Raw genomic sequence first — 16,639 nt, 5'->3', positions numbered from 1 at the left:
TGTTTTAAGCACATTGTAGAATATCATACATAGTTCTAGGGTTTCTCGGTTGGTAGCCCCCTGGAGCAGCTGCAGAAGCAAACGAAAATCTCCCCAGCAACCCAGGTCTCCTGGGAATGCACACAAGCTTTTCCTCCAAAAGGACAAAACGTAGGTGGAAATGGGCCACCACGAGTGAACCAGACGTAAAAAGTTCAACCGCTGGAATTAAATGCATTGGAACACTCCTCTGGCAAAATCTTTGGCTACTACAACCACCTGTGGTATCACCGCTGCCTTACTGACCACCGATGTCCTTGACCGTCCGACTCATACACACGCTGAGGGGCCCTCAGAATAAAGTCCTTGGCGAAAACACTCAGAAACGCTGCTGCTTCCTGTCAGCCAGGGTCTGTGCCCCAGACCAGCTCAGCCATCAATTCTACCAGTACGTGCTTTATTCCCCAAATACCCATAGGCATGAGTTTCAAAAGTTTAATTACCAATACTCCAATTTATTTTCTTAAAAAAAAAAAACCCAAACCTGAAGAATCTACTAGCAGTATCTGGAAGAAGATCTCCAGATACAATCCAGGGGGAAAGGCCACTTAAACAAGAGGCAAACCCCAAATCGTCAAGAAAAATATAGAACGTGATCCTGAACTTTGTCCAAAGGCAGGGAATACAAGATCAGACTCAGAAGGAACATTCAACATAGGTGCTTGTACTTGACACCGAGGACGTAAAAATAAATAACCTGTTTTCCTGAGTTCCCTGCAGCCAAAGTATTGGATCTAACAAAGTTCTTAAATTTTTTGGCTGCCCACATTTAGCACCTACTATCTATCTGGATACAGGAAATTAAAAATTATAACAAATTATTACTGCATTACCCTTTTGTGAATTATGAATAAGCTTAAAATAACAGACAGTACAACATACAGCAATTGAGGAATAAGTCCTTGTTGATGAATGTTTATAATGCCCTTTATTAAAACTCAAAGCACATCTTTTTATCCTCAGAAAATATACCACGTGCTTGAGAGTCAAATCGGCTTTCAGAAAAGTTCTTTTCAAACTTTGGCTGAAGGACTATTTCTTGACTGATTTACTAAATTACATTAGTAAGAACTTTTCCCATGTCAGGCAAGTACAGAATATTAACTGCCTGACCTCGAATGAAAAATTGCAGGTACTTAAATGTGTTAGCGTGCAGATTTTCTGTTGTTTCAGGGTGAGATGAGGAGGCCTGAGGCGGGCCTGGTGGGGTGAGCAGGACCAGACTGCGGGCCTGAGAGCCTGCTGAGGAGCTGGGCCTTTATCTGAGTCCAACGGGGAGCCACCGTTTCAAGCAGAAATCTGATAGGATCTGCTGAGTTCATTCATCCGTAACACAGTCTGTGCTGCCCTCCAGGGCGCAGGGGACTGTGTTTAGGGCGGCAATGAACAGAGAAATAAGGCCCCTCCCTTATGGGCTTCCAACGCTAGTTGAGGAGAAGAGATGATTAACAAGAGGCTGGTAGACACTTTGGGGGGTCACCGCCTATTAAAAAACTGGAACAGGATGGGGGTCACAGGCAGGGGCTGCTGCTTTAGAAATGGTGGCGGAGATGGTATCTGAGCTGAGACCTGAGTGAGAACAAGGAGCCGAAATCTGCAGAAAGAGCTGGTGCAGCAGAGGAAACAGCTCCTGCAAAACCCAAGGGTGGGGTGAGCCTGCTGTGCTGCTGAGGCGGCAGGGCCAGCGGTGCGGGTGGGCCGTTGGAGGAAGGAGAGAAGGTAGTGTGAGCAGCGAGGCTGCCAGGGCTGCAGCTGAGAGGCCATAAACCCGGGGCACCACGTGTCACGTCTCCTTACTTCTTTAAATCAAAGTCTGACTCTGAGCCCCAGAGCATCCAACGTTTGCCTGAGAGGTGGTCACCTGTCCTGCACCTCACAGAGCCCTAGGGGCCAGTGTGGGTGCCCTGGACAACCAGGGCTGGGCTGCTCACATCCCTAAGCTGAAACCTCGAGAAAGAGGCTCCTGCAGGCTCAGGAGCCTGGCCCCCTGTGTGAGCTGCGGCCCGCCCAGGGCTCCAGCCTCGCCCAGGGAGAGTGGAGGCTGGCACAGCCCCGCGGCCAGGGAGGTCCAGGCCTCTTCCGAGGCCCTCTCTTCACTCTCAGGCTGCCAAGGCACTCACTCTCTCCCCTTCCCCCAGCAGAATACCTGGGAGCAGGTAAGGCTTTTGGAAAACAAAAGCAGGTTGTCTGTGTGCCTACCTCCTACTGGGCAACTCAACCCTCTGGGGCAAAGGAGCACAGAGGCCTTGCTATCCGCCCGGGGCAGGACCACCCCGACTTCAGTGTGAAGCGGTAAGCGGAGAGGGCAGGAAATATAATCCTTTCTGCTGTAAAGATACTGCAGTGGTGACTGTGTCTAACTTTTGTGCTACCTTCAGTCAAATGAGGGCATTTCTGCATTTTCCCAGCTTCCTTCTGCGAGTCACAGCACGCCCGGGGGAGGGCAGAGGTCTCTTCTGTCTTTGCTTCTGCACTGAGGGTTCTCATCTCACAAGCCAGACCTTGCAGCTGTTGCTGCCTCCATCCTTCCAGCACAGACTTCAAAATAAAAAGATGTAAAATGAATTTATTTTCTGTTGGTTAGGAAAAATCTCTAAGGGCTCAAAGCCGTAACTCCTAAACCACAGGCTGCAGGCGTGCCCACCGGCTCCATGGACTAAAACGCCGGGGGTGGAGCTGACGGGCATGGGCACCAGCCTGCCCACGGTCTGGCCCCTGCTCACTCCTCAAGCTCAGAGACCCCCTCCACCCCCAACTCTGACCCTCTCTCCCCTCGGCTCCACACGACTGCCCGCCATTCGGAAAGAACATCTTTCCGAATCAAATGAACTATCGTTCTTGAAACTAATCTACCCCTCAGGTCCATCATCCCTGAAGTCACTCAGGCAGGGAACCTGTCCTCTTGAATTTTCCCCTCTCCAGATTCCTCCTCCACTAGGCTGTCAAAACATTCTGTGAAATAACACTGATTTCATGACTGTACAGCTGAGGGCTTTCAATTCCAGTAACACTGCCCTTTGAGAGTCAGTGCGGAACGGCTGGGAGTCTCTTCCCACCTTGTTCTCTCAGTGACTCCTCCCACCACCAGGAAGTTCTCGTGAAGCTGGCTGGCATCACAAGGCCCACAGAGCAAGCAAGGAGAAGGTACGTATTTCATTTCAAAGGTTTCCCCATATTGGAATAAAGCCCATGAAAAAACAGAGAGCAAACTGTGAAAGATCCTTTGTTTCAGCAGACTCTGTAGGGACGTCCAGAGAGGAGGCATGCCTGGGCTGATCCCTTGGACAATAACCTCACTAGACAGAAACGGCACACTTATTTTGGTTTGTTATGCTGAAGTTAACAAAAACATGGCACACTCATTTTAATTTTTTATTAAAATACCTTTTTGTTTATAGGAACAACCAAAGAAAAAAATACATAATTTTATATATTGTAGATCATGTAAAATACAATAAACATAAAGTCTTGGGAATGCAGAATAGATTAAAAAATCTTCAACGAAGATTTTATTAAAAACAAACTTTAAATATGTGGCTTATTTATATTTACCTCATTTTTCAGAAGTCTTAGTTCCTTTTCTCCGTTTTGATGTTATTCTGATTTATAAATAGTTATTCAAATATTCTAACATTTTATCAATTTTGTTTTCTGAAACTTTAGAAATCATATTTCTAAATGAAGGCCTCTCTTTTATAGCATCTCTGTAAACAAAGACATTGCATTTGAATTATCATTTGATTTGGTGCCACTGTTATGAGTACAGTTTCAGTAATAATTAGATGTTATGGGGGAGACAGGAAAACCAACAAACAAGGACGTGTCTTACCAGAGGAAAGAACCTTTTGTATATGGCTTTTATAATACCTACAGACTTAAGATTTAATGTTTTGGATCCAGTTATAAGAAAGGTAACCTAACTTTTGATTAATTTTTTTTTTTTTAAATCAGAGCTTCGGTATAGAAGTGAATTGTGCTTGGAAAGGTAATAGAAGGTCTAAATTTTAGTGGGGCTATCAGTTTCCCAAATGTTATACTTTTAATTTGTAAAAATATTGTTATTCAAAACCTGAAGTACATTATAGAACTGGATATGGAATCGTTTAGGTGAACGCTTTCTTTTAACCCCTTCATAAGACAAAAAATTAAGTAAAATTTGAATATACAACTTACCATTATATTTAGGGATAATTTCTATTTGGAGAAATAGAGGAAAGAAAAATCAGTTAAAACATAACATGGTTCAAGAAATTATTCTCCCAACAAGAGATATTACATTTTAAAATTTAATAATGAATACCTAAAAAGGAAGATAAATGCAGTTTTAAAAAGTTTGTTGACCTATTTATGGAAACATTAAGTATGTTGTCAATAAACACAAAAGCATTCCTCTATTCCTAAGTATAAATGAGTCTGAAAAACAGCAAAGTTGAAATGAAGCAGCTGGCTGCAGACTTCTTAAAATTATCTCGTAAGTTCAAGAAAACCTTCAGTTTTATAGGTATTAATGAAGAAAGGGAGCTAATGTTTGTCTTCAAGGCACTCGTAAAAAAAGGCATTCTAGGTAAAAGTAAGAAAAGGACATCCCAATGTTTTCCCATCCAAAAAATAAATCCATGAGCTAAATTTCAACTTTTTAAAAGGCTAAAAGTACCTTGAGTGTTCATTAGAGTTATCTGAAAGAGCAGAAAAGGTATCAAGTCTTTACATTTTATGATAATCACAATATTACATATGATCTTGTAACTAACCATTGTCCAGATAATGAATAAAAAGAGCATTATCTATTTTTATATACTACAGTATTTAGATATACAAAGAGGTATTCCTAAAAGTTACTTAGAATTCAAATACACACTATTTGAGAAATTAGTAATTTTGTAAAGCTAAGAGTCTCTGAATATAAATATGTACATTTCAGGTTCATGCTTGAAGATGGAGATTTTATTACCACGAAGGGCACATACTATTTAAACTTATCTTCATTGAAACATTATATAAAAAGCTGCCCAAATGTTCTGAAGTGTGTTTAGAGTTAATGTCATCTTGAACAGGGAATTTTGCGGGGGTGGGCAGCAGTTCACAGTCTTAACCTCCTACTGTGTGATAACCCTTGTTTAACAAGAACACCTGATCTATATACAAACCTAAAGGAAAGATTACAAAATAACAACGTAATGAACGTAAGTAGTTTTAAGTTTGCTTCCACTAGAATACCGGGCATTTTCAACCCTCCCCGTTCATTCCTGGAATTCTCTGCTTTATCCCCTCCAACCACCCGTGCACTGGAGAAGGTGGCGCGACGGCTGAGCAGCCTCATCCCCACTGGCCAGCTAGCCACAGCCCTGCCATTTCCATAAAATTTCCCTGGAGTCCGCTTGGCAGTGGCTTCCCTTTCCTGGAGCTATTTAAGCTGGTACCTAAAGTCAGAGGAAAGCTCTCCCTTCTTATATACCCTAGCAGTGTATCGCACAGAGACTCACAGGTGTGCCCTGCAATTCTTGGTAAGGATGCTTCATCACTACCCACAGCAGTACTCTGGGCCGGGGATGGAGGAGGAGGAGAAACTTTCCCTACAGCTTTGTCGGTATGTGTAGCGTAGGGTGGATTCGGCTATGGAAGTGTTTTAAATTGTAAAATACAGTAAGCATTTACCTTCTAAAACCAACATAAAGAGGTCTGAAATTAAGCTTTTTATGGTGATTTTTTGGCGAGAACACAGGGTGATATATTTGGATATCTACCCTACTTATAGAACAGGTAAATAATACCAGGCACAGTGAAAAATGGCAAACAACTCTAAAAACTCAGTGTCCTAGGAGTAGTTACAATGAAGAAATCATAGCCTATGTTAACATGCTGTAAACCTTCGACACAAAAGGCTTCTGGAATGTGACAAGAAAATGACACCAGGCTTTGTGTTAGAAACCTCTCCTCTCTCAAGGTGTTCTCTATGCACTTGCTTCTCACGTGATCAAAGCTGTACATGTGTTTAGAAGAAAGGGTTTATCGCTACCAGCGGGCAGTAAGATCAATAAGAGCAGTTATAAACATAATTTAACACAATCCCGGATTTGTCATACTTTAGAAGTAACTCAATCCAAACTCTTCACATCTTCCTAACCTGCTGGCATTCAGGTGCAACCAGTAGACATCACTGAATAGCTTTTCATACCCTTGACTAAATTGCTTTGGTGTGCATACCATTTCCTTCTCTAAAACATGCAGTTCATACATTTGACAGTTTTACTACCATAGTCGATACACTCTGGACCAATGCACTCACAGCAGGCGTTATGGAACCAGCGATATTTGGATGCCCCCATGGACTCACAGGATATTTTACACTGATGTATGGACATGCAGTCATCAAAATAAACCACAGTACACATGTGTTCTGAAAAATAAAAGATTAAGATTTTAGCACAATAAATAGGAAAAGCAGGAAAGGCTTTAACACTTAGCTGAATATTATTAACAGTTATTTATCTTAGCTCTCTTGCTGCTGCCCAGGACAACAAGTGAGGTGTGGGGATAAAAGATCACATCTGTTAATCACATTGAGAAGGGAGTTTCCCACTCCAGCTCGGACACAAAGGGCTTCCTTCACCACTTCCTCAGATGTCAGACTTGGGTCTGGGCATTTCTGATAAGATTTCCATAAGGAGAGAATTCTCCAGCTAAAACAAGTTTGAAAAACACTGTTCTAAATTTATACTGAGAATTTACAATAAAATAAAGTAATTCAAATGATGCAATGTGATTAGCAATGTGGCACAATTCAGCGTTAGCTATTAGAAATTATCCTGGGTGGTGTTTCCAGGAATTAGCTTCCTGCTTATTAGATCATGAATTTGAATAACCTTTGAGAAAAATTTATGAATTATTTAATATCTAGCATGTTGATTATTTACATTTTAATAATGGGAAAGTGGTAGCAAACACATTTCGGTACATTTTTGATGTTTCCCAAGATTTATAATTTGTCTTATAAAGTACTTTAACCTGAGAGGAAATAAGGATTCTTATTCTTTATCAACAAAAGCTGTTTTGCTTTTACTATTGATGGCCAAAGTTCATACGACTTTATAGACAGGGTTGTAATGGAGGGCACAACAAAAAAGCCAAATAAGAAAGCACAAATTATACTGTTTATATATAACTCATCTCATATTTTAAGAAATAACTGCAATATTCATAACTGTCTTATTCTTCCACAGTGAAATTGTGTGGAGCCTTTAATTTGAAAACATCACAGACATTATGAAAATTACATGCCTTTTACATTCCAAAGTTAAGGTATGACCTGTGTTCACTAACAAATGTTCCTTAACATGCTTCTCCAAGTTGTACACGTCACTCTCTCATTCAGTGTCCCTTCTGACCAACAGCACTCATTTGCAGAGCACTGCCTGGGGTAAGGCTACACTTGGAAATGAGGTAAATGTAATACCAACTTGCTCATTAACAAATTCAGCTGATGACCTGGCAGCATTCGTGGCACTAATGCTATTATAGAAACCTTACCTCCTAGGACACTCTGGATGTTACCTGACGATGAACAACTCTGCATAAGGTAAGCAGCCTTGTTGCTATCTCATGAAAAGAACAATGAAAGCATAATGCAAATAAATATCAAAATTAGAACCTGGTTATCTATTTTCCAACAGAACTTCTATCACCAGAAGTCTGAAGGAGTTGTGAGAACAACTCCTCCTTGTTTACTCAGGGATTGGGGTTATTAAAGTCCAGAACTTACTTAAGACTATACACACTCAAAACCAAAAAGCTACTCTAAAAGATAATGTTAATATAGGCTTCACAGACCACAGAGAAAGTGAGGGGGGCAAGAGAGAAAAAGCCAACTTTGGCAGTTACCTTTGTCACTGGAATAAGGTGCATGAACATTATTGCTGGGAACAGACACGTTTTGGTGGTGTGGCTGGTTCACAGTTTCTAAAAATGAAACAAGATTCTCATGATGTGAAAGTTCTTCTGCAACAGGGAAGGAAACAATGTTCCAGTTCAACTGAGTGTCTCCTTCTGTGAGTGCCCGGAAGAGAGAAGGGATGGGTTCATGAAGCTCCTCCACTGTGCTCTTTGAAGTTGGAGGCGTGTCACTGTAGTTTCGAGGATTACACATACCTGGGGGGGGGGGGGGTGGCGAGGAAGGCAAAGAGAATAAAATTTCTTTTTCTCACTGACTGTCATGAGATATTCTTAGGTACTGCCTTGCAATCCAAGCTCCAACATATTAAAATCAGGTGCCTTCTAACACTGTACCTAGATACCTTCCTAGGTTTTTTGCTGAGAGGGCCTAGAGGCGATGACACCCTAGTAGCACTGAGCACACCAAGTGCCCAGATCTTGTTTTCTAAATACCCATCCTTGGCTAAGAGGAACAGAGCTCCTTGGGGGAAAGACTGACTCCAGGGCTGGGTTAGGGAACATCCGAAATGACCCTGGAACACCTTTCTGTGCCAGAAAGTAAGGAAGTGATCGATGAATGATGGAACACGTCAAAACAACACAGGAGGCAACCTGAAGGGGCTCCCACTGGCCAAACTGACAATTTTAACATTAAAATAAATAGTGATAGTAATGGATTACCACCCTATGAATAAAATAGGGATTGATGAGTCTTTATATTATAAATAAAAGAATAAAAAAATGGAAGAGAAGGGAAAGCTCTTCCTTTTAGCAGAGTGCCAAAGGATAAATGTAGACGAAATGAAGGAAAGAGTAAAGCACCATTTGGCAATCATCGTAGAGGTGTTTGATCAGATGGGAGTTGTCAGTGGATGCTAAGGCTGGTGGGTAGAGGTTGGATGAGGAGCATACTGATGTACTCTTGGAAAACTGTACAAAATACTAATCAATTACAAAGGGGTTAATGGTGACTTTAATATGGAAAAATCTGGCAGACACCAATGTGCCCAGATCAAGGTTGTTTAGCAGTGATGGGACATTGTGTGTAAAGCTTGCTTTTATTCTAAAGTTTCAAAAAAAGAGTCTCATGGGAGTGTGTGCCCATGAGTGTGCGAGTGTGTGTGTGTGTTGGGCAGGGGGAAGGGAGAGGGCGAGAGCCAGAGGTACCAAGCAACGGAGCAAATGCAATAAAATGTTAATAACTGGGGAGTCTTTTTACCCTTTTGGCAAATTTTCTCTACATTTGAAGTTGTTTCAAAATGAATTATTAAAAAAAATTATTTTTAAAAGAGAAAACAGCAGAAGAGAATTAGTCACTATAGAAAACTTTTCGAAGGAGTTTTTCTATAAAGGAGAGAGCTGTGGAAATGTTTAATGAGCCCCAGCCTTCGAGCTGTCCCGGTTGACACTGTGTGGAGCAGGAAGGAGCGACCCCAAAGAACCTCACCCAAAATGCAGTTCTGTGAGCTAACTAAATGATTACTACCGTGTTAAACCACTATGTTTTGGGGTAGGTTGTTTACTAGCAATAATAACTGAAACAGAACCCTCTGGATTTCCTTTTGTGAACATTTCACTTTTAAAAGCTAAATTATGTTTCATTTTTGTTTAGCAACTACTAGGTCTAATATGAAGTTTTTCCTTTTCCTCACATTAAAAGTTTGAAAAGTTATACCAAATTTATAAGTTCCTGTACTTTATAAATTTAGGGAAAAGGAAAAACTCTCTCATGTGTGTTCCACATTTTGTTAGTTTAAGGAACAAGGCAAGAGCTGAGGATAACAGGTTGTGCATACCATTTGTAATATCTTTCAATATACCTCAACTTTTATGATTTAGACTGTGTGAGAGAATCACAGATTCAATGGTCAAATTGGACTCCTTTACTCATAAAAGAGGAAAAAGGCCCAGATAAGTTAAATAATTTGTCCAATGTTATATAATCTAGGATTAGAGACAAGATTATGATTCAGCCTGATTTTGTGTCCACTGCTCTAATAATCACATTCTAGAAATAATCTTTAAGTGCCACTGAAAAGCAAATAATACTTAGAATACTTATTTTATGCAAACATACATAATATATTCTTCTGCCAGACTCTATAATGAATAAAAACTAGTAATTAGAGAGGAAAGGGTGAAGAAACGAGTCCAACTGTTAGAAGAGCTAAACTCAACATCTACTGAGGCTTTGAAAAAACTTCAGTGCTCATATCCGGGGATTCCATTACATTAAAAAAAAAAAAAACAACAAACTTTTTTGGAGTTTTGTGCATTTAACAAACTTAGGCCAAAAGCATTTTTCATTTAAATCTCAAAACACTGCATTAAAACCAGGAAGCCTGAAGTAAACAGTTGCTAGGTAATATGTTTCCATGGTATCATTATAAAATTTTTATCTATCTTCTCTTTTTAATTAGGCTCTTGTCCAGAGGTCATCACTAGAGGTTCTCCTAGGTAAGCGGATTCTGTTTCTATTTCCACACTAAAGCACTCTTCAGGTTCTGCATTCTTTCAAGGGTGGTGAACCATGGAATCTGCTCTTCGAATGAAGTGTGGAAGTTATCCTGCTCAGTAAAAGTAACCTTTTCATTTTGTGGAAATTCTTTAGTTGTCCATTTTCGCTATGTAAAATGGATCATTTTCTGGTTGGAGTTACTAACCACCCATAATTTAAACCAGTTGGTAAAACCTTTCTGGGAAGCATCTCACCACTGCCCTGAAGTTTATCATTGTTAGGGAGCTTTTGTTTAGCTGACTATAAAGTTTATTTTGGAAGCTGTCATTTCTCTTCATTATCATTTTCTTGAGAAAGTTTGTTCCTTTGTGGCATTGTTTCACTACCAACATTTACATACTAATTATACTAAAATTTTTCAAGAAATTGGCTCTGCACATGACAGCCTGGGAGGACAAAAACCAGGAAACAAATGGCAACAACTGAAAAGGCAAGCATCTCAAATCCTTTAAGTGCCCAGAATCCCGATGCGACTTCTTTCAGTGAGCCAGAATTCATGACTATTGTGTTCTTGGTCTACAACAACTAAATACGAAGGGGTTTTTAAATCTGTGCTTAATTCTTTTATAAATCTGACCTGTTTCATCATACATTTGAAAACTAAGGATATGTCAAGTTAGAATTTACTCAATGAAACCACATTTTAAGGGTAGAAATTAAGACTAAGGGGAAAAAGGGTTATTCCTTTCTTTTAGTGTGCTGGTTAGATAGCAACAACAGAGTCCAGAGGAGCTTACAATGAAAAGAGCATTCCTTTCCCCTCCTCCCACCCGAAACTGTACTTTTAAAGTCTGTTCTAAGTTTCTCTGGTGGTTACTGCTACAAGAATTTAAGTAAAAATGATTAATGTATAAGTAGCAGTAAAAACAACCACAGACATTGCCTATTAATCTTCTTACATGAAAAATAAAGATTAAGTTCATTTATACTAACCCCATCTCTCTCCCATATTTCTAATAATTATATTATTCTAATACTATTATTTGTTTCTTTTGTAATCTTAAATACACTTAAACTTCTCACTTTTATTCCACGTTGCTTCATTTCCTCATTTGCAGATAAGGATACTGTTGCCCTTTCCACGTTCCCTACCCAACTTCTCCTGTGACATCAACAAATTTTATAACTATTACACATTCTGTTGCCTATGCATAATGGAATCTTGTCTTATTAAACACTGATTCTGCACGTTGAAAACCAGCAAACAGCAGCTACCTTCACATGACCCCATGAACACTGCTGACTGCAGAACAGATACTATGATAGAATTTCCTTGTCCAATGTCACACAACCAAAGGAAAATATTTCTAATTTCAAGATGAAATGAACTTTTCTTTGAACTCCATAAAATATTGAAAACCATTACCTATGAGGTCTTCTTGGCAAAAAATGATTAAACCTGAATCTAACCAAACTTTCATAATTAGCTCCAAATTACTGGAAATACGGAGAGAGGCACAAGTTAAATGGTATCTCAAGGAAGCAGACAGTCAAATCCTGAATGTGGGATATTCTACAGGAAAACTGATACTATTTCTTCAGTATGTCAAATGGCATGAGAAAAAAAAGAGGGGGCCAGTCTGGATTAAAGGAGGACTCAGACGCAGAAACCAGATATAACACAAGGACCTTGTCTGGATCCACTTGAACAAATTAATTATACACACACTTTTGAGAAATCAGGAGAAACGTGATCATGAACTGAATTTTAGATTAAACAAAGAAATTATTGTTAATTTTGTTAGGTGTCATAAGGCATTATGATTAAAAAGGCAAGTGTCTGTATTTACTTTAGAGATTGATATTGAAAAATGCAGGAGTAAAAATTATTTACTGTTTCTAACTTGCTTTTTTTTTTTTTTTTTTTTTGCGGTACACGGGCCTCTCACTGCTGCGGCCTCTCCCGTTGCGGAGCACAGGCTCCAGACGCGCAGGCCCAGTGGCCATGGCTCACGGGCCCAGGCGCTCCGCGGCATGTGGGATCTTCCCGGACCGGGGCACGAACCCGCGTCCCCTGCATCGGCAGGCGGACTCCCAACCACTGCGCCACCAGGGAAGCCCCTAACTTGCTTTTTTGTTAAATTAATTTTTATTGGAGTATGGTTGTTTTACAATGTTGTGTTAGCCTCCACTGCACAACAAAATGAATCAGCCATACACATATGGATATCCCCTTCCTTTTGGACTCTCTTCCCATTTAGGTTACCACAATGTTACTTGCTTTTTAAACACTTTCACACAAAGAAAGAGAAAGGAATGAAAAAGGATAGATGAAACAAAGGTGGCATATTCTTGACAACTGCTGAAGTAGGTGACAGGTATATAGGAATCATCGTGCTATTCTCTCCACTTCTGTGTATGTGTGAAAACTTTCATAATAGAAAACGAACTGCTATATTTAATTCCTTTATGGACTAATATTTTCTTGTTGAACTTTTGTTTTTTCTTGGAATTTCTATGCTTGGAAGTTTCTTTTCTTGAGGACCATACATAAACTTTCAGCATATCTTGAAAAATCATTCTGCTTCTCAAGTACATGCTTGATATCCTATGGAACTCAGTTCCTTCTCAGAGATAAGCCCCTCAGAACCCTCACTTCTTGCTTTGGTCAGGCTAGTTGTCTCCTAGGTCTCTGTGCCATTGATGCTTTAAATCTGCTGTATAATACAGAAAAAGCCTTTTTGGTGGGAGAGAGCCTGCCCCTCCTGGGGTAGGCAATCCTTGGATCCAGCAAACTAACCAGTGCAGAGCCAGACCTCCTCTCTCTGGCCAGTACACCCTGGGAGGCAATATATTCCTCTGCCTTCACCATCCTGGGGCCATGTACCAGACAACTAGGGACCACCACTACAGCTCAGAGTCCACCAAAATTATTCAGACTAGCCACTTCTACACTGCTTGCCCTGCCCCACCCTGCCTTTCCTGAAGAAACCCCAAAAGAAGACTGCCAACACTTTCCTCTGCTCCTGTCTTTCCCACTTGACCAAAACCTGGCACTTCCCCTGGGACCCTGCGTGGCATGCAGTGACCCCTCCCTGAGACCTGGGAGCATGATGAAAGCTGTTTCCTCAGCTTCTCCTGTGTCTCCTCTATGGCTGCACCTGACTGACCATCATATGAAAGAACAGTTATCATTCTACAACGATCCTTAACTCCTGGTTAAAGCTATTGTTTCCTTCAACCCATGTTTTCCTCTTTCTTGGTCTTCTGCCCTATCTTGTTTGATCAATCCCCTATTACATCTTTAAAACGTGCCTCTCACACATCATATTTTAAAAGTGCAACAGAGGATCGTTTGGTTTGAACTGGATGTTGGATATGAGGAAAGAGGGGAATTAAGCACCAACCTATGGGTTGGGTAAATGACGGTGGGGTGGATTTAAAAACCATCATCACTAAGGAGGCCTAGGAACAAAAGGCCAGGGTGGATCTTCAATGCGCACATTGGAACTGTCGAAAGGGGCAGTGGGTCTAGTGGTGGAAGTGAGATGTTGATTCAGGTACTGAAGCTATTAATAAATGAGGGGGAAGTGACTGAGGATACAAAGATAACAGGCAAAAGGAGGGATAAGAGATGGAAAAATCCAATAAAATGTGTTTTAAAGGAGTTGGAGTTTCTGAAGGAGAGAGGAAGAAGTTCAAAATCCATCAAAATACAGTGTTTCCAAGTCCAGTCAAAATGTGCTGGAGAATTGGTCTAGGGTGATACCAGTGGAGATGAAGAGATGTGCCTCATTGGGGGGAATGCAAACGATAAACCCCTTTGGAAGGAGAATTTGACAACATCTAGCAGTATTAAACAGAACTGACTATCTATACGAGGTTATTCATCATACTATTATTTGTAATGGTACAAGACTGGAAGCAACTACATGTCCACCTAGGGATGAATGAGTATATAAAGTGTTACTGCCGACAACAGGGCTTTAGGTAGCTACCAAAAAATGCTATTAATGTGGAAGAAATTCCAGAACATTCAATTAAGAAAAAAGAAAAAACAAGACACATTAATGTTTTACGTAACAAGTGAATGTTTTGTACAACAGATATAAATGTATAAGATGTATATGATGTAGATTTATAAGATGAGCCCAGGACAGCCTGTCTGAAACCAACAAAGATGACAGAAGTCATGTCAAAAAGACTCAAGAGCCAAGTTGAAGAGGCTCCTACTAACCAAAGATGGGACAATTTGAGCAAAAAATAATAATAATGACAACAACTGATTAAAACGCCAAATATATATAAAAAATCCATGGGTGGAACCACTGGGTGAAAGACTGGTGGGGACTCACCATGAAGTCGTCAAACCTTCGCCATCTGAACCCACCCACCAATTTTAGCAACACTGAAAGCGGGACGACAAGATACTATTAATGGGGACACTGTACACTGCACCCCGCCTCCCAAAACTAAACCTGAGTCCGATCAGCCTTTAGATCTACAGGAGATAGAGAGGACAGGGTAACAAGTTAAATAACCACAGGAAGCAATCAGGCAAATCCAGAAAGTGGCATGTTTTCCATCACAACTCACTAGTTCCTACAACAAGTCAATGGAATTTTAAAAGGTGATGAGGGGAGGAGGAACAATAAAAGAAATCTAACAATTAAATATACTAAGTGGACTCTGTTGGATCTTGCTTTGACTAAAACAACTATAAACAACCTTTAGGCAGCTAGGGCAATCTGAGTAGGACTGGGTATTAGATGCTGAGGAAGTATTGTTAATCATGTGGTACTGACATTGTGTTATGTAAGGAAATTTACTCTTTTTTTGAGATGAATAACTAAAGCAGTTTGGAGTTGTAGTAAAACTATTTATTTACTTTATAGTCATCCAACCAAAAAAGGCAGGGATAGACACATAGATGACGAGTGGAACAGGTATGGCCTTGATGCTGGGGCGCAGGTACATAGTAGTTCACTGTGCTCTCTATTTTTGTGTACATCTGGAAAAGTAAAAACAAAACAAACACACACATACCCAAAACAAAGCCTGAGGGTAGAGATCCAGATCTAAAAACCACAGGATTTGAGGAATATGCTGGACAGCAAAGATGAAATGAGCTACGGCTGTTACTCTTAAGAGAAAATCAGAAAAGAGAAACAGATTCTCTTTATAGCACAGAGGATCCTATCTCAGTCAAATGAGGAAGGATTCTGAGAAAAGGGGACAGCTGAACTGCAGTTTTAAAGGGTTAAAGAGTTAACTGGTCAGAGAGAGGATGAGTGGTTCTCCCAGCAACAGTCTGTCCATGTAAATTTTCTTTCCAAAACGCAAATGATAGCATTCTATAAACATACTCTTGCACCTTGCTTTTTTTTTTACATAATACATCTTAGAGACTGTTCCTCAGAAAGCCCTTAAAACAGCTTTTGGTTTCTCAAGGATCTTTGTAATGAAGTCGTATATAAATGAAGATAGTCTATTTTTATTATGCTAAGTACCTATTTTTACTTGTGACAATACCACATACTTCTTATAAAAAAATATCAACAGGGGATTTCCCTGGCAGTCCAGTGGTTAAGACTCCACGCTTCCACTGCAGGGGGCACAGGTTCAACCCCTGGTTGGGGACTAAGATCCCATATGTGCAGACAAAAGAAAAACAAACAAACAAACAAACAACTCGGCTCTCTGCCAAGCCCAACTCCCCCCGAAACCACCCCCTCCCTGGCCCCTCTCATTAAAAAAAATAAATTAATCTAATTTAATTTGCATGGCTTTTAAAAACATATATATATCAACAGTATAAAAATGAAAAAGTAAAAAAACGCTGTTTGTTCCTCCACTCCTACTTCCCAAGAATAAGAGCTTTTAATTTCCTCCCAGACCTTTTCTATAAAAATACATATATATGTAAATACTATTAAATACAAGCAAATGCAATAATATATTGTTCTATACACCTACAGTATCTTATAAAAAACCTAGTCTAGGCACAAAAAATACATTTATATTATTTAAAGTCTCTTAAAGGATTCTGTGATGTGAAATATTAAGAAACTTTACTGTATGTCAACTTACCAACACAGTCACAGCACTCATCCCAAAGCGTCCCGAGACACAGCATACACTCCTTACAGCAGGAACAATTTCCTTCTCCAGGTCGACACTGGCAGAGCTCCTAGAAATGAGACAGATGTTCAA

The 16,639-nt window shown here is 40.1% G+C and overlaps 1 protein-coding gene across 1 annotated transcript in view; it reads right to left on the bottom strand.

The window, feature by feature from the left end:
• Positions 1-6,254: 6,254 nt before the first annotated feature.
• The window catches only part of TWSG1 (twisted gastrulation BMP signaling modulator 1), a 29,703-nt gene continuing 19,318 nt past the window's right edge, over positions 6,255-16,639 (bottom strand). Inside the window, exons 2-4 of the mRNA XM_065890488.1 lie at positions 16,517-16,616; positions 7,918-8,184; positions 6,255-6,436 (exon numbers count right to left, since the gene is read on the bottom strand). Of these exons, the coding sequence (XP_065746560.1) occupies positions 6,255-6,436; positions 7,918-8,184; positions 16,517-16,616 (549 nt within the window). The remainder of the gene's footprint in view (positions 6,437-7,917; positions 8,185-16,516; positions 16,617-16,639) is intronic.

The sequence above is a fragment of the Phocoena phocoena genome, chromosome 13 (assembly GCF_963924675.1).
Source record: "Phocoena phocoena chromosome 13, mPhoPho1.1, whole genome shotgun sequence".
NCBI lineage: Eukaryota > Metazoa > Chordata > Mammalia > Artiodactyla > Phocoenidae > Phocoena > Phocoena phocoena.
The sequence above is the reverse complement of the archived record's forward strand: the minus strand, read 5'-3'. Positions and strand labels throughout refer to the sequence as shown.